The sequence below is a fragment of the Peromyscus maniculatus genome, chromosome 13, assembly GCF_049852395.1.
Source record: "Peromyscus maniculatus bairdii isolate BWxNUB_F1_BW_parent chromosome 13, HU_Pman_BW_mat_3.1, whole genome shotgun sequence".
Classification (NCBI taxonomy): Eukaryota; Metazoa; Chordata; class Mammalia; order Rodentia; family Cricetidae; genus Peromyscus; species Peromyscus maniculatus.
In genome coordinates this window covers 28,757,447-28,776,060 of record NC_134864.1, presented here as the reverse complement: position 1 = coordinate 28,776,060, position 18,614 = coordinate 28,757,447, and the positions used below count along the sequence as shown (strand labels likewise).

General features: G+C 45.6%; 1 protein-coding gene across 11 annotated transcripts in view; it reads right to left on the bottom strand.

Moving 5' to 3' along the window:
- The window catches only part of Dlgap1 (DLG associated protein 1), an 838,155-nt gene that overhangs the window by 17,665 nt on the left and 801,876 nt on the right, over window positions 1-18,614 (bottom strand). For all 11 annotated transcript variants that reach the window (XM_042259990.2, XM_042259994.2, XM_042259993.2 and 8 more), the window contains one exon: window positions 11,936-12,357. In XM_042259990.2, the coding sequence (XP_042115924.1) occupies window positions 11,936-12,357 (422 nt within the window). The remainder of the gene's footprint in view (window positions 1-11,935; window positions 12,358-18,614) is intronic.

Below are 18,614 nucleotides of genomic sequence, written 5' to 3'. Positions count from 1 at the left end.
ATGGACTCTGTCACCCCCAACACACAACAAACACACACACACACACACACACACACACACACACACACACATATGCAATAACAACAACATTAATAGCAACAGTCTGGACTACATTTTGACTCTTTTCTGTTTTGTCTTACACCTCCCTTTAAGTTACTGTTGAGTAGTTAATTGGCACAGTCTGAGCTAGGCTTATTTATTTATTTATTTAGTTTTTTCAAGACAGGGTTTCTCTGTGTAGCTTTGCACCTTTCCTGGATCTCGCTCTGTAGACCAGGCTGGTGGCCTTGAACTCACAAAGATCCGCCTGCCTCTGCCTCCCGAGTGCTGGGATCCCAAGTGCTGGGATTAAAGGCATGCACCGCCACCCCCCAGCTAGGCTTATTTATTTTTGAGATAGGGTCTCTCTGCATAGCTTTGGCTGTCTGGGAGCTCACTAAGTAGTCCAGGCTGGCCTTGAACTCACAGAGATCCACCTGCCTCTGACTCCTGAGTGCTGGGATTAAAGTCTAGCACCACAACTGGCCTCTACTTCACTAGATATCTCAAGTAGCCTTTGAATTTGCCGTCCTCCTGCTTCTCTGTCCCAAGTGCTGGGATTACCTTCCTGTGCCTGCACATCCACCCTGAAAGTGTCAGGCCATGTGGGATAGGTTGAACATGTCTGTAGATGAGTTAAATTATCTTATGGGGATGCTCCTCTGTTATGTCCCCATAAGCTCATCCAAAATGGAAAAGGCAGTTAAGTTCCTAATCTACTAACCTTTCAATCTTGACAAAGCACCCCTGTGCAGACTCAGTTGACCCCCTTCCTGACCTAGAAGCTGTTGGGAGCAGGCGGCTGCCACTGTTCACTTTAACTAGAGAGGTTGCTACCAGCATGTGGCCAGGAAAAGGCAAAACTCAGAATCCCGAAGTGGCGTGGAGTGAATGTCTATCACTGAAACACCCGCCGTTGTAAACTAGAGGTTATCTGCACCCAAGTTGGGGCTTCTCCTTAACCATCTGGCTTTCTTCTTTTCATTCTGTAGACTTTTGGGGTGAAGGAGGGGAAGAGTGGGGGAGAATGTGGGCCCATCTTCCCACTTTGAAGCCACATGGATCCGTCATCATCCCAAATCTGTATGAGGGGCTGGAGAGATGGCTCAGCGGTTAAGAGTGCTGACTCTTTTTCCAGAGGACCCGAGTTCAATACCTAGCATCCACATGGCAGCTCACACCTGTCTGTAACTCCAGTTTCAGGGGACCCCCGACACCCACGGCAAAAACACAAATGCACATAAAAATAAAGTAAAATATTAAAAAAAAATCTGTATGAGAATGTCCATGTATCGAAGAATGCATCTTTGTGGCAGGTTCTCCAATCTGTGGCCCAGAGGTCACTTCTCATATGCGTACAGCTCAGAGGGCTGAACATAAAGCACGTACGTTACACACAATTTGCTTTTCCTGGCTGTCACTTCCTGTGGTCGAGAACTAGTTTCAGGTTAGCCAGAACTTATGAAACAGACCACATGCTCTCTCTGTGTTTCTCTCTGTCTCTGGCCCTGTGCGTGCATGCATGCGTGCGTGCGTGCGTGCGTGCGTGCGTGCGTGCGTGTGTGTATGTGTGTGTGTGTGTGTATTGGGATAGGAGAAAATCTTTTGAAGGTTCACTTTGAAAGTAAGATGAGAACTAAAACTGAAAGCAGCCAGGATGCACCTGCAGCTCCCCATTTAGCCTCGCACCCAGGGCCGATGAATGGCGGGCTTCACAGAGGGCAGCTTTGTCCACCACCTACCAGCCGATGAGCTGTGCAGATTCAGCAGAGGCAGCCCTGGACAGAAACCCAGCGATCACGCCGATAGCTGGTTACAATAACGACCACGCACAGCTTCTGTAACCAAACCGGAGAGGAGGCAGAGCTCACTCACGTAGGGTTTCAGCAGCAGCCTCAAGTTCCCTGCCCAGACTCACAAGCCGTCTGTGTGTGTGTGGGGGGATGCTATCCATCCAGTACCCTGGGTGCTACCGCCAGGTGAAATTAAGGTGGAATGAATCTGCCTCCTGCACATGCTGTTTATCTGTGTCTTTCGGATAAAGCCTGAAAATTCCACATAGAAGTTGTCCACCACTGAGGAGGCAAAGACAGATTATCAATGACAACACACTGGTACTTTATCCTTGAGCCAGTGAAACCTGAGCCTGCTTTTCCCCCCACAGCCGGAGACTGCGTTCCTAGTGAGAAGGGCTCAGTTCCATCTGGTTGGTTCTTTCCCCGGTTAGATAATCCCAGACGTATCCATGTAACATGCCAGCCGCTGTCAAACAGCGCTGAGCCATCTCCCCGGGACAGCTGGTCCACACAAGGGCTGCATTGTCTGAGGAGAGCTGGTATCACTTTCCTTCAAGTGCTCGGGAGACTCTGTCAGCTGCCTTGGCTCGGAGAAAGCCTCGCCCACAGCAGACGGCCATTATTCTGTTATCGGGCCTCAGACCACTACAGACTGGGAGGGTTGAAGGCCCCGAGTCAAGAATCAAAGTCTTTGTTCTGCCTCGATTTTTATCAGGGGAAGTAATAGCTCCACACACCCAAAGAATGTGTGGTCTGACCCTTCCAAAGCCGCTGGCTTGTTCTCTCTCTTCCCCAGGCTCCAGGTAACCTGGAAAGAGTTGTCCAGTCTGGGAATGCCAAAAAAACTGTTTTGCAGAGAGGAGCCGTCAGAGTTAGGATGATAACTGTGGACCAAAGAAGCACTTACAATGAGATAGGTCTCTCCTTCTCTAGTATAGATGACTCTAACTATGCGCCCCCCCCCAATGTCTGTTTTGCTTCAAGTCGTAATCCAGCAAACAAATTCCTTACCACACTCTCTTTCCTTTGCTCCCCTCACCCTCTCCTTTCCTCTTCTCTTTCTCTCTCTCTCTCTGTTGTGGACTGTGGACATCTGTGTTGTGAACTCAGAAAAATGCCCTACATTCTTATGCACGTGATGACAGCTTCAGGGACTGTAGCCTTCGAGGCAGGTGTGCATGTTGTTGGGAATTTCATCTCAAGACTTGTATAGGACAGGCTAGCTGCCAGCCACTCACCTATACCCCAAGCTCCCCTGTGGGGGTCAGAGGTCAACTTGTAGGCGTGGGTTCTCCCCTTTACCATGTGGTTTCTGGGACTGAATTTAGATTGTCTGGATTCGTGGCAAGCACCTTTGAGTGCCGAGCCATCTCATCCCCTCCCGCCATTTTTAAATGTATACCGGGGAGGCATTAAACGCACGCATCAAACATTTGAAATATTCAAAAATTGGGATAACTCTGAACCCTGTTCCAAACCCCTACCCTATCTAAAATCTAACCTAGCTGGTCAGTAAGATTTTAGACAAAAACAAACAAACAAACAAACAAACAAACAAACAAACCCTAACCTAATACCTAATCTGAACCCTAACTGTAACTCTAATCACAACCTAACACTCATCCTAACACTCTGACTAATCATAATCCTAACCCTAACCCTGACCTTAGACCTAACACTTTTTTGTTGTTGTTTTTCGAGACATGGTTTCTCTGTATAGCCCTGGCTATCCTGGAACTCATCTGTAGACCAGGCTGGCCTCACACATAGAGCCTTTCTCTGCCTCCCTATCCCTGAGTCCTGGGGTTAAAGGCATGTGCCACCAGCAAACTTAGCACTTTTCAAAACCTTGACCCTAATATAAACAAATAAATAAAAACAAACAGGGCAAACAAAAAGTTGGGATAATTTGGGGACTTCAGAGGAAAACCAGATGAGTGTTGCATTCAGAATTTCCCTTTCCCTCACTATGTATCTGTGAATGATGGCTATAAATGCCGGGTCTCCTGGGAAATTTTTGCTAATTCCTCTTTTTGTTTTCAAGAAAAAGAACATATGAAATGCATACCTTAACTAAAGTGTAGGGGTACTGAACTACAAAAGACACTTACCCTGATCCCTGAAGAGATGTCTTCTTTGCATAGGAAGCAAAGAACATATCATCTGACCTGCACAACCTAGAAGAAGCTGCTTGACTTTTTTTTTTTTGCTATCCACAGATTAAAACAAACAAGAGTTGGTGGCTTAGAATTCAGCTCTTCTCTGAAAACTGGAGTTGACTTGTTTTCCTCACTGCTCTTCTTTGAAAGAAGAGAAAGAAAGGAAAAAGAGAAGAAAGAAGAAAGGTTGAATCAGAAGATTTGGGACACAGTCATCAGAATAGAGGGACAATTGCCAAGGAGCCAGGGGCAAATACGTGTGGCGGCGAGCTTTCCTGAGGGTCTTGCCAAGCAACACACAGTGTCATTATCTTGTCAACTGCTGCGTCTGTCCTGTCACACACTTCTGTGTTCTGTGACCTCAGACAAGACACCACCAGAGAGCTGTTAGGAGGACAAACAAAACAGCACCTGTTGTCAAAGGCTCCAGTCCACTCTTGGGGGGGCGGGGGGGGGGGCGGGTAAGGACACAGCAGGTTCTCCTAGGGCTTCTTGCCACAGAAGGCTGCATTCCCACTAACCTGGATTTGCCTCATTTGAAATTGGCAATGTTTTGTGGAGACACGTTTCAAGTGTTTGTGTGATGAAATTGTATCTTAGAAGCTGGACAGGAACTACAGGGCTCGCCTAGCTTTCTGCCTGGTTCTCTCACCCCTGGCAAACCTATCCCCTAATCCAAGGAGGCCATATTGCACAAGGGGACGATCCTTGACACTTTTATTGGAACAATAACTGCTAGTTACTTGCGGTGATCTAAATGTTCATAACCCTTCAAAATTCCATGTTGACACTGTTCACTGAAGAGGGAGCCTAGAAAAGATAATTAGGAGCCAGGCGGTGGTGTGGCACGCCTTTGATCCCAGCACTTGAGAGGCAGAGACAGGCTGATCTCTGAATTCAAGGCCAGCCTGGTCTACAGAGTTCCAGGACAGCCACTGCTGTTATACAGAGAAATCTTGTCTCAAAAGAAAAGAAAGGAAGGAAGGAAGGGAGAGAGGGAGGGAGGGAGGGGGAAAGAGGGAGAGAGAGAGAGAGAAAGAGAGAAAGAAAGAAAGAAAGAAAGAAAGAAAGAAAGAAAGAGAGAAAGAGAGAAAGAGAGAAAGAGAGAAAGAGAGAAAGAGAGAAAGAGAGAAAGAAAGAAAGAAAGAAAAAGGAAGAAAGAAAGCTGGGCAGTGGTGGCACATGCCTTTAATCCCAGCACTCGGGAGGCAGAGCCAGGCAGATCTTTGTAGTTTGAGGCCAGCCTGGTCTACGGATCGAGATCTAGGAAAGGTGCAAAGCTACACAGAGAAACCCTGTCTCGAAAAACCAAAAAAAAAAAAAAAAAAAAGAAAAAGAAAAAGAAAAAAAAGAAAGAAAGAAAGAAAAGATGATTAGGTCATAGGGGTGGGATTCTCATGAACAAGATTAGTGACTTCCTGAGGGAGCTTCTGTAACCTTTCTACCACCTGAGAATGCTTCAGGAAGGTTCCATGTGGGCAGCAGAAGGTGGGCCCCGTCAGTGCCTTGATCTGAGACTCCCCAGTCCAGCCTGACCAGATGAAGGCTGTACTTACCAAGTACTTTTGATTAAGTAGGAAGAAAGTTATTGCTAAGTTAAAAAAAACAAAAAACAAAAAACAGTCCTGGAGAGATGGCTCAGTGGTTAACCACATTGGCTGTTCTTGCAGAAGACCTGGGTTTGATTCCCAGCACCCACATGGCGGCTCACAACCAGTCTCAGGGGATTCAACCCCCTCTTCTGGCATCTGAGGGCACCAGGCATGCACATGGTACACAGACATACATGCAGACAAAACACTCATACATGTAAATAAATGAATTTTTAAAAAGTTTTATAAGATTAAATATTTCAAAGATTTAAATGTACACTTAATGATTCCATCTTCAATGGTAGAGAGGCTAGATATGTAAAGGAGAATAAGACAAGAATAACTTCTTGCTGGGCTGTGATGGTGCACACCTTTGATCCCCACAACTCGGGGAGGCAGAGCCAGGCAGATCTCTGTGAGTCTGAGGCCAGCCTGGTCTACAGAGCTATAGCCAAGGCAACAGAGAGAAACCTTGTCTCAAGAAATAAAAACCAAGCCTGGCGTTGGTGGCGCATGCCTTTAATCCCAGCACTTGGGAGGCAGAGCCAGGTGGATCTCTGTGAGTTTGAGGCCAGCCTGGGCTACCAAGTAAGCTCCAGGAAAGGCGCAAAGCTACACAGAGAAACCCTGTCTCGAAAAACCAAAAATAAATAAATAAATAAATAAATGAATAAATAAATAAATACCAGGGCTGGAGAGATGGCTCAGAGGTTAAGAGCACCGACTGCTCTTCCAGAGGTCCTGAGTTCAATTCCCAGCAACCACATGGTGGCTCACAACCATCTGTAATGAGATCTGGTGCCCTCCTCTGTATATATAATAAATAAATAAATAAATCTTAAAAAAAAAAAAAAGAAAGAAAGAAATAAAAACCAAAACCAAAAAAACTTCTTGATGGAAACTGTGGCACTCGCCTTTAATCCCAACATTCGGGAGATAGAAGCAGTTGGATCTCTGTGAGTTCAAGGGCAGACTGGGCTGTGTAAAGAGACACTGTCTCAAAAACCAAAAAAGAAAATGAAAAACTTCTAACTTTATGAAGCTTTCCTCCTGAAACTGAGAATGCAGACTATCACAAAATAAAGTTGGAAGGACCTGAGAGTGGTTAGGCATCCCCGAAGTCCCGGCAGCCACGCCCAGTGCATCCTAACAACAAACTCAGCTTGGAACAAAAAATGGTCCAGCTGTTCCTTCAGAGGCACCACTTTGAAATGACCTAGAGTTTGATTCTCTTCCTTTCTTCCTTCCTCTCTCCCTCCCTTCCTTTCACTTTTGGGTTTTTTTTTTTTTTCATTTTTGGTTATTTTTGAAGTTTTATTTTAATTACATTTCTCCCTCCCCTTTCTCCCTCTAAACCTCCCATATACCTCTCCCTGTTCTCCTTCAAATTCATGACTTCCTTTTCCATCAATTGTTATTGCATGCACACATGTATATAAATATATATTCCTAAATATAACCTGTTGAGTTCATATAATGTTACTTTCTTTGTGTAGGGTTGAGGTCTTGTGGGCTTTCTTTTCTTTTTCTTTCTTTCTTTTATATTTTTTTTAGAGAGTCCCACTGTTCTGTTGGAGTCTCCAGCTTGCTCCTACACGATCCAGAAAGTCCTGCTCCTCTCTCTCCAAGCCCAGCCTGCTCAGAGAGTCTCCACACAAAGGAAAGGCACCAAAGAGCCCGGTTCCCAATTCTTGTGGCTGTTGTAGCCCCAACCCTCAAGTTACGAGCTGTCTGAACCCCACCTAAGTGCTCAACTTTTGACCATACTTGGGCACAAACTGAGCTGTGGCAGACACATCATCACCCCTCACCTACAACCTATAAAATCTCCCTGCTTTAGTCCAGGGGCGTGACTTTTCTGACCTCTATCTCTGGGACTGGAGAATCTGACTCACTGTGTGGGCGGAGAAACTTCTTCTGGGTTTATTATTATTTTATTATTTTATTTTTATATTATTATTTATTATTATTATTAAGTAAAAAGCCTATTACTCACTATGTAATCTTGGCTGGCCTGAAATTCTCCTTGTAGACCAGGCTGGTTTTGAACTCATAGAGATCATACCTGCCCATGGATCCAGAGTGCTGGGATCAAAGGTGTGCATCACCAGGACCCAGCATGGATCCAATATGTTTTTAAAAGATTTGTTTTTAATTATGTACATGCAAGCCTGTCTCTATGTGGGTAGGTACATGTGAGTGCAAGTGCCCTTAGAGGTCAGAGACCCCTGGAACCTAGAGTTACAGACAATTGTGGGCAGCCTGATGTGGGTACTGGGAAGAGGATCTAAGAAGACATTATTGTGGGGGCTGGAGAAATGGTTCCATGGTAAGAGCACTGGCTGCTCTTCTAGAGGACCTGGGTTTGACTCCAGACTCACATGGTCCATTACAACGATCTGTAGCCGAGGCCGTCTTCTGGTCTCTTCCGTCACATGCACACCTTCTTTGATCATGCATACATTCAGACAAAACCCTCATACACATAGAACAAAAATAAATGTCTTTAAAAAAAGAAAAAAGAAATTGTGAGCTGGATGTGGGGTCATGTACCTGTCATTCCAGCTACTCGGAAAGCCGAGGCAGGAGGATCACTTGAGCCCAGTAGTGGACAATATAGCAGACCCTGTTCCCATTCCCAAAGGAAAATAATTAATTTTGTTAGGAATGACAATGCCCGGTTATGTTTAATTAATGTTTTCGCCATGGTGAACTTCGTAAACAAAGTGACATCAGGTCCGGGTTCTCTCTACTGTGGCAGAAGTTAACACCTACAGCAATAGAGAACGAGGTTGGTGGGTGTGGCCTGCTGACGCATTACAGAGGGAAAAAAAAAAGAAAGGAAAACTGCCTGGAGAGATGAAGGCAATGCACTCGGGAGGTGGCAGAGGCAAGTGGATTTCTGTGAGTTTGAGGCCAGCCTGGTCTACAGAGCGAGTTCCAGAACAGCCAGGGCTACACAGAGAAACCCTGTCTCAAAAAAAGAAAGAAAGAAAAGAAAAAGAAAAAAGAAAAAAAAAAGAAAGAAAAAAAGAGGAAAAAAAAAAAACAAGCCATTTTTATGGTTCCCACACAAAATGAAGCAGGCTTTATGCCTAAATTTCTTTGATTCAAAGCTGTCACCAGGGATGGGGATCTGGGTCAGTTGGTAGAGTGTTGACTTCCCATGGAGGGAGCCGGGGTTCATAACGGGCTGTGGAGGCACACGCCTATCCTTCCAGCATTTGGGGTGTGGGTGAGAAGGAGGATCAACAGTTTAAGGTCATCTCAGATGTGGCGAGTTAGAGGCTAGCCCGGGATCTGAAAGCCCCAATCTTAAAACAGCCACAGCAACAAAGACCTCAGGAACCACCACCAGAACAAAACCCCAGTTACTGGGAGAACAAGAAACACAGGAGGTCAGCACAGGACGGCAAACCTTATGCCAATTTCAGAAATCCCGTAAAGGTGTAATATGTGGCCCAGACTTAAGGTCTACTACTTAAGTCTAGTACTTTTCCCTTGCCAACTTTTTTGTTTGTGTGCACTGAGGCAGAGTCTCCTGCAGCCCAGGCTGGTCTTGAACTCACTATGTAGTTGAGAATGACCTTGAACTGACTCTCCAGCCTCCACCTTCCTAGTGCTGGGATTATAGGCCTGGGTGGCCATACTCTTTTTTCTTTTCTTTTCTTTTCTTTATTTATTTATTTTGGATTTTTTTCAAAACAGGGTTTCTTTGTGCAGCCTTGGCTGTCCTGGAACTCACTCTGTAAACCAGGCTGGCCTCGAACTCACAGAGACCCACCTGCCTCTACCTCCTGAGTGCTGGGATCAATGGCATGCACCACCACAGCTGGGCAAGATTTCCGGTTTCCATTAGTGTACAGCTGAGTTAAGTTTGGTCTAAAGCTGCCTCCTACCTAGTGTTATGTTTACCGTAACGGATACTTGGTGCACAGGGATAGTAACCTAACTGGATGTGTCAACAGACTGGTTAAAAAATTTTTTAAAAAAGTTTTGTTTCAATCAACCAGAAGTGGCCAGAGGGGGACTGGAGAGATGGTGCAGCAGTCGAATGCACTTATTGCCTTTGCAGAGAACCCGGGTTTGGTTCCCAGCACCTGTTTGGAGGTTATCAATCATTCCTAACTCCAGTACCAGGGGGTCTGATGCTTTCTTCTGACCTCTCTGGGTACCAGATATTCATGTGGTACACATGACATGCACAAAGGCAAAGCATTCATACACATAAAAATTAAAAACAGGTCTTTAACATTTTTTAAAAAATTTATGTACATTGGTGTTTTGCCTGCATGTATGTCTGTCTGTATGAGGGTGTCAGATCCCATGGAATAGGAACTACAGACAGTTGTGAGCTGTCTTGTGGGTGCTGGGAATTGAATTCAAGTCTTCCCAAGGAGCAGCCAGGGCTCCCAACCGCTGAGCCATCTCTCCAGCCATAGATAAAGTCTTCGACCACAACAAAAAATAAAACAGTTAGCTGGCCAAGCATGGTGGCACACACCTTTAATTCCATCACCCAGGAGTCAGAAGCAGATGGATCACTGATCACTGTAAACTTGAGGACAACCTGGTCTACATATAAGTTCCAGGCCAGCCAGGGCCATGCAGTGAAGCCCTGTCTCAAAAGGAAAACAAAATAACCAAATAAACTGGGCGGCTGCTCCTGCATGGTGGTGCATGCCTACAACACCATAACTTGGGAGGCTGACACACACCTATAATCCCGGCACCTGGGAGGTAGAAGTGGGAAGATCAAAAATATAAAGTTATCTTTTGCTACTGAGTGCCACGCTAGCCTAGGTTATAAAAAGACCCTGTCTCAAAGAACAAACAGGCTGAAAAATGCAATAAGCAGGTTTTCCATTGGCCTATACATTATTTTAGTATTGTATGTTAATAAGACTAATAAAACTATAAAGATTATAATTACCCAACACATACATATACACACACATTGTGATGGCTATTAGTGTTAATTATCAACCTGACAAAATCTAGACTCATCAACAGGAAGATGAGCCTATATGTATGATTGAGAGATTATGTTAATTATGTTTTAACAGAGGTGGGAAGATTGGCCAACTGCGGATGGCATCATTCCCTGGGCAGGGGATCCTGAGATATACATGAGGAAAAAGCAAGCTGAGCACTAATATGTATATATTTATTATTGTTTTCTCTGGATTGGTGGGACATAATGTGACCAGCTGCTTCAAACTCCTGCCGCTGTGACTTTCCCCTGAGCTGAAAAAAGCCCTTTCTCCCTTAAAATTGCTTTTGTTGTGGATTTTACTACAGGAACAGAAAAGAAACTAAGACATCCATGGACCTTGTGCTGGATAGTTTTGTGTCAGCTTGACACAAGGTAAAGTACTCTGAGAGGAAGGAGCCTCAATTAAGAAAACGCCTTCATAAGATCATGTTGTAGGCAAGCCTGTAGGGCATTTTATGAATTAGTGATTGATGGGGGCAGGGGTGTCAGCCCATTGTGGGTAGTTCCATTCCTGGGCTGGTGGTCCTGCGTTCTATAAGAAAGCAGACTGTGGAGCAAACCAGTAAGCAGCACCTCTCCATGGCCTTTTCATCAGCTCCTGCCTGCAGGTTTCTATCCTGTTTGAGCTCCTGTCTTGAGTTCCTTCAATGATAAAGAATGATGTGGAAGTGTAAGCCAAATAAACCATTTCCTCACCAACTTGCTTTTGCTGGTGGTGTTTCATCATAGCAAAAGTAACCCTGACTAAGGCAGACCTTAAAACTAGTAATAATAATAATATTAATTGATTTGTTGAAACAGTGTTTCTCTGCATAGCCCTGGCTGTCCTGGGACTCCTTCTGTAGACCAGGCTGGCCTCAAACTCACAGAGATCCTCCTGTCTCTGGCTCCTGAGTGCTGGGATTAAAGATGTGCATCACCACCACCACCACCACCACCACCACCACCACCACCACCACCACCACCACCACCACTCAGCTAGTTGGAATTATTTTTAATCTCTTGGGATCAGACACATTTCAAGATCATCTTCGGGGAAGTGGGGATCCTGGGAGAGCGTGAGACCACTGCCATGCTGACCTTGAATGTGTTTCAGATAAAGAAGGAAGCTACAGATCTTAGGGCTGGAGGGTGTGGCATCCGCTCAGTGGCTTTCTTTTTTATAGTGCAGTGTAGCAGTGTCTGGTCTTTCAACAGAATTGCCCAGCTCTTCCAGGAGTTTGGGTTTGGGGTGTAAACCAGAAGGTTACACAAGCTGAACCGGCGGGAACACAAACAGGAAAGCCTCCAAATACAAACCCGTGGGGCACGGCCCACGGTGCAGTCACAGACATGAGTGGCGTCGCTACTTACTGTCCTCGGGGAGGTTGTTTTCCCGCTCTTCTCTCTCCATCTGCTGGCACCAGCCTTCCATGCGGTCTCGCTCTGCCTGGAGAAGCTTCAGGAACCAGTGGCCATCCCGGTGGTACACAGACCTTTGAACAGCCTCCAGAGGGTCTTCTGTGATAGAGTCAATCCAGGGGTCCGGAGGAGGCAGGATGGAGGGGTCAAAATCCGTGTCAAAGTCATCGTCGGCTGCACAGGCATGGTAATGGTTTCCTGAACCCTGGATGCTGACGGTGGATGTGCTGGCATCCCGGGAGAACTGCCTGGCCATTGGGCCGGGACATGAATTGTCCTCTATGGATTCCAGAGAATTTTCCAGGTTGTCATGGAAGTCCAGGTCAGCCTGCACTGCGGTGGTCACACTGTTGGACCGAGTAAACCTGCGGAAGCTTGGGAGAGAAGGGAGATGAGGATTAGTTCCCGGGTATTCATTGAAATGCAACTACATCCTGTTTGTTTGTGGATCTGACAAGGGGTGTTGTCGAATCTTCTCAGTGTTTGGAGGCACAGTTGGGGGGTGACCTTTGAGCTGAATATGCTGGTTGTCACAGGTCTAAATCTTTGTTAAATATGGGATAATAATGCATATGCAGAGTAATTGTATAGGTAGGACAAAACGTAGAGCTACTGAAGTCACTATGATGTCCAGTGTCTGACTTCTTCCCCAGATCTGGGGCGGCTTTCAGACGGCTGCTGGAGAAGTAAAAACGTTTCAATTAGATTTCTATGTAATTTGCTAAGAGATGGGGAGAAGAATGCAACCTAGGCTTGATCAAGACTGTCATAATTCCTGCATTTTCCCAGGCACAACTCTTAGGAGGGAAATTTCCTAAACGCTTGTTAGGTTTCCCTTAAAATTAAAACCTTGTTGCTTGGTAAGCATTCACCTGACAGTCCTGTAGGTCCACGTAATAACATGGTTCCAAGTCTTCAGGAGAAAGAATAACTTACAGTTCTAGAGTTCTCCAGGACTACCCTCCTCTGCACCTTTGCTTTGCTTTTTCCACAATTATCCATCAAAGGTGGCCAGACTTCTTATTAACAGGTTCAATTTGGGCATCTCTCTCTCTCTCTCTCTCTCTCTCTCTCTCTCTCTCTCTCTCTCTCTCTCTCTCATTTTTTATTTTTTAATTTTGTTCTTCGAGACAGGGTTTCTTTGTGGAGCCCTGGCTGTCCTAGAACTTGCTCTGTAGACCAGGCTGGCCTGGAACTCACAGAGATCTGTCTGTCTCTACCTCCCAAGTGCTGGGATTAAAAGTGTGCACCACCACTGCCTGGCTAGTTTGGTCATTTCTATATGGATATTCATGGGAACAATTTGGTTTTTTGTTTGTTTGTTTGTTTGTTTTTTGGGTTTTTTTTTTCTGAGTATCTCTTGCTTACTCTTATAATGAATGTGAGGACATGTGGACTGTCAGAGGGTTGTGATGGATTCAAGTATCAATTTCTCTATATCCTATCAACACCTCTTGTTCTCTAGTTGGTGTGTGTGTGTGTGTGTGTGTGTGTGTGTGTGTGTGTGTGTGTGTGTGTGTGTGTGTATGGGGGCTGTTGTGTGTGGTGTCCAAGTTTGAAAGTCACGTTAAGAAGTCTCTTTGCTTTAACAAGGAAGGGCAGAATTTCGGGTAAAATGTTCCTTCCAGCGAACACTCACTCCTTGGTTGTTTCTGTATTTCTTCCACTTTGTCCCTAAATGCTGTCACTTCCTGATGCTGAGCTTTCTCTCCAGCTGTCTGAGTGTGACTTGGAGGGCATTCATCACCACGGCTGACATTTTGGCTGCTCCACTAACACGAAACTGCAGAAATTTTTAGGCGTCTTTCCCGGGACCTCCGATTGCCAGGGGATCGGATTTCCAAATTTCCTCCTCCCCCTTGTGTTCCAGCAGCTCCCAGGAGCGACCAGTGGCTGACTTTCCCCTGTTTTCAGCCACACGGGGACCTGTTCCACCAGCATTCCCAAGAGCCGTCTCCCGGCTGTGGGTTGGGTAATGTATCCACCTTCTTAAGAAAAATGACTTGGCCGTACATTAATAGAAGTTTGCAGTTTAGCCACCCAGAAAGAAATCAAAGTTAAGCGAAACGAAAATGGTTTGGGATTAAAAGCGGCGCCTTTGAACTCCAGCAATCCTGCACAAGCTGTGCCTTCTTACCCCTTCAGCCTCTTCCCCTAGAGCCCGCAGAGGCTGTTCTGCACCTCAAAACTGCTCTGTGTCTTTCAAGTGCAGAGGCCCTTGTGGGCAAGGGGCGTGATCAAGCTGTGACGGTGTTAAAGTTGTGGATGCGAAGACAGGAGAGGGTCCGCTAAGATTAATCTCTGTGTATGGGGGTAACCCTAACCGCTGGGCCTGAGCTGGCTGCTCCCAGACCCACACTTCCCAGTCCTGAAGCTCCCTTCCTTCCTGCGTGCCCTGCAGGCACGGTGTATAATGATTACAGAGCTGAACCAGGCCAGCCAGTACTCCGGCCTAGGCTGCAGAGAAGCAGCGAAGAGAGACTGGATCAACCAGTGCAGAGGACAAAGCCCTGTGTGTTCGCAAGAGTGAGCGAGCGACAAGTCCCCGACCAGCAGTCCCTGCCCGGGCCCTTTTGCCTGAGAAACAAGTAGGCGTTTCTGATGAAAGGACTTCCGATGTTTCTCTATGGAACAGGTTACAAATGAACATACGGGTTCCTGTGCTACAGTTAAAAAAAAAAAAAAAAGGAGTGCTAAGCACAATTGCCATCTGCAGTATGTGTGTGTGTAAGGGCTTGCTGGGGCTTGAACCCAGGGCCATGCACATGCTAGGCAAGCGCCCGCCTACAGAGCTACACTCCCATCCTGACATCTCTCTGTTAATGGTCTGGACCTGCTTGACCTTCAACTGTTGACATTCAAGTCACGTGGGGTTTTAGGGAGAGTAATTCAGTCATTCCACGGCAGAGCCCCCCAGTCTCTGGTGACCCTCCTTATCTCTCTGTTTGAGTAACAGTTGCCTTTCAGAACTAAATCTGGCCACAAAAGTTGGGAGTGCGAATCTCAGCCTGCTCTTTCTTCTTAGGAATCCTCAGCCTTCCCACATAAGCCTTTCACCAAGCTCCTGTCAAGGCTTATGTGGGATCTGAAAACGCGTTCCTCAGTGCGACGCCCATCTTGGTGCTTTGTGAACTGGATCAGAAATGATCAAGACCCAACATAACTCATTATACAAAATAAAAGTAAAAAAGGAAGGGGTGGGAGGTCACGACTCCTCTAAAAATGCACTCTTTAGTCAGAGATTCCAAGTGGAAACGGAACACAGCAGAAAACAGCCGAGACGAAGCCCTCACTCAGAGAACTCCCTGGTCACCACGTGAACAAAGCTAGCGCTGTTCTATCTATCTAGTCGGCAAAGCTGTTCACAGGAAGCATCCATTGCTCATTTGAACTCCGTGGACATCATTATTTTTGCCAGAGGTCTCTTTAAGACAAAGGAAAAGGAACGGGATTCCAACATGAAGACTCTCGCTCCATGCTCATTACAGGAGAGGCACTGGCCGACAAAGGCAGAGGATGGGAAGTAAGAACTACGGGTTAGGTAACACCCAACAGCTTTTGAGAGGGCCCACATGTTACTGGTCTTCTTTTAGGATGAGCTGGGGAGCTGCTAATATCCCTGATGGCTGTCACTACGGGAAAGTTGGTTCTATCTCTCTCTTTTTTTTTTAAACATCACTTTTTTTTTTGCTTATTCATTTATTATGTATACAAAAGAGGGTGCCAGATCTCATTACAGATGGTTATGAGCCACCATGTGGGTGCTAGGAATTGAACTCAGGACCTCTGGAAGAGCAATCGGTGCTCTTAACCTCTGAGCTATCTCTCCAGCCCTGGTTCTATCTCTTGAAAGGGAAGAAATTGCTTTGCTTCCAGAACTGGAGCTGAGCCAGTCTGTGGCCACTGACCCGAGGTAACTAACATAGGTGTGAGAAGTCTCACTAACAATTAAAAAAGTTTATTTTATGCTTGTGGGTGTTTGCTGGTGTGTATGTATGTGTACCACCTGCATGCAGTACCTAAGGAGGCCAGAAGAAGGCGTTGGATCCCTTGGAACAGACAGTGGCTAATACCCAAGTGGGTGCTGGGAAACCAACCCAGGTTCTCTCCAGGAACAGCAAGTGCTCTTAACGGCTGAGCCGTCGCTTCAGCCCCACTAACACATTTTAACACAGCTTTGGCTAAATGAAAGTCATAGTGAGTTGTTATGGGTATCATTCTGAGGTCTTTGATGTAGTTAAAGCTAGATAGTTACAATTTTCCTTAGTTATGATAAAACATAAGTTAGATATAAAACCTTAAACTCACAAATATAAGATAGGATATCTTCTTTAATATTGTAACTGTAATTCTTCCTCGATAATTGTTTTGTTATATGTAATTTTACTATGTTAAAGTTAAAACCTTCCTTTTTAAAAAAAAAGGGGGGGGGGAAGTGCTATGGATATTACTCTGTATAAATAAAACACTGATTGGCCAGTGGCCAGGCAGGAAGTATAGGCGGGGCAAGCAGAGTAGAGAATTCTGGGAAGTGGAAGGATGAGGGAGGAGACACTGCCAGCCGCCGCCATGACAAGCCGCATATGAAGATGCCGGTATGCCACGAGCCACGTGGCAAGGTATAGATTTATAGAAATGGGTTAATTTAAGATATAAGAACAGTTAGCAAGAAGCCTGCCACGGCCATACAGTTTATAAATTATAAGCATCTGTGTGTTTATTTTATAAGTGGGCTGTTGGACCCCCCCCAAAAAAACTCCAACTACAGTGAGTTGGTCTTTTTCTCTGTTAATTAAATAATCTTAAAAAATAAATAAATAAATAAATATAAAAAAACAGGCAAAATGGAAGAAAGAGGAAGAGGGAAGGAAGAAGGGAAAGAAGAAAGGAAGAGAATAAAGGGAAGGAAAAAGAAAGGAAGGAAAGAAGAAAGGAAGAGAATAAAGGGAAGGAAAAAAAGGAAGGAAGGAAGGAAGGAAAGGAAGGAAGAAAGGGAAGGGAAGGAAGGAAGGAAGGAAGGGAAGGAAAGGAAGGAAGGAAGGGAAGGAAAGGAAGGAAGGAAGGAAGGAAGGAAGGAAGGAAGGAAGGAAGGAAGGAAGGAAGGAAGGGAAGGGAAGGAAAGAAAGGTTGGGGGTGTGGGGGGGGTGCCACATGCTTGTGATCCCCGAAATAAGGGCTATAAATTTGAGGCTGGCTTGGATGTAGGTTAAGTTTCAGGCGTTTGAAATTTGAACCCCCCAAAAGCCACACCCTTAAAGCTCAGGTGCCCGGGTAGGAACTATTTGATTAGGTTACATCATTGTTAAGCAAAGGAAAGAGATTGTGAAGGGCGGATGCTGGCCAGGGAGTTCTTCAAGGAGACAGTGAGAGGTGATGTGAATCCAGAATTTCTAGGTGAGCAAAACAGGATGTAGCCCTAAGCTTAAAGTGGTTGTCTCTCTAGGCCCCTCGATTTTGACTTTAAAAAAAATTTCTTTTTAGTTGGAATTACTACAAGCCCAAATATTTAGACACTGGAGTCACTTGGGATCAAAGGAGGACTCTTTATAGTGGCTGTCATTGTGGTCAGAGAGAACAGCGTGGTTTTTCTATAGCTTGCTCTGTCCAGCTATGAGTCTGCGTGAGCTCTTTCGTTTTGAAATACAGGGTCTTGGGATGGGTGAGGTGGCTCACCTGCTACCACCCCGGTGGCCTAAGTCGAACCCCTGGGACCCGTGCAGTGAAGGAGAGAACCAACCGGCTGCTGCAAGCTTTCCTCTGACTGCCACACCTGCATCTGCCCACTGAACAAACAAACATGCAGGTCATGTGCAGCCCAGGCATGTCTCAAACTTGCTGTGTAGCCCAGGACAACCCTGAACTCCTGATCCTCCTGTCTCCATTTCCCAAATGCTAGGATTACAGGTGTGTGCCCCACACCTACCTCTGAGCCTGTAAGCGTTGCTGTTTGAAGGAAGGGAAGTCTTTGAAACTTAGAACTAGGTTGCCCCTGGCAATGCTAATGGAAATAGAGGTGATTTTGATGGAAAACCAAAAGTATAAGAATTCTGTTCATAAACCCAATGGTGATGATGCGTGTCTTTAAAGCCAGCAGAGGCAGGTGGACTTCTGAGTTCGAGGCCAGCCTGGACTACAGGGTGAAATCCAGGACAGCAGGGCTACACAGAGAAACCCTGTCTCATAAAACAAAACAAAACAAAACAAAACAAAACAAAACAAATAAACAAAAAACCAACCAACCAACAACAACAACTGACAAAGAATTCCGTTCTCTGAAGCTTTTGTTTCTGGAGATGGGGAACAGCTCCCTCACCAGTGGGTAGTGCATTCTTCAATGCCTGTGACTCAGTCTGTATTTGCAGATCTGCTGGAATGGCAGGAGTCATTTGGAAGCATATTTTATTTTTTTGATAGAAGATCTAATGGTGTAGTTCAAGCTGGTCTCAAACTCATAATCCCCCTGTGTGAGCTGACATCTACCACATCCAGTTCTCAAGTACATTTTAATGCCGGGACATCTTCCTTGTTTATAGTCAGTGAACTCTTGAGGTCTAGGTATTTTTTTTTAAGGATTTATTTATTTATTATGTATATAGCATGTATGACTGCAGGCCAGAAGAGGGCACCAGAT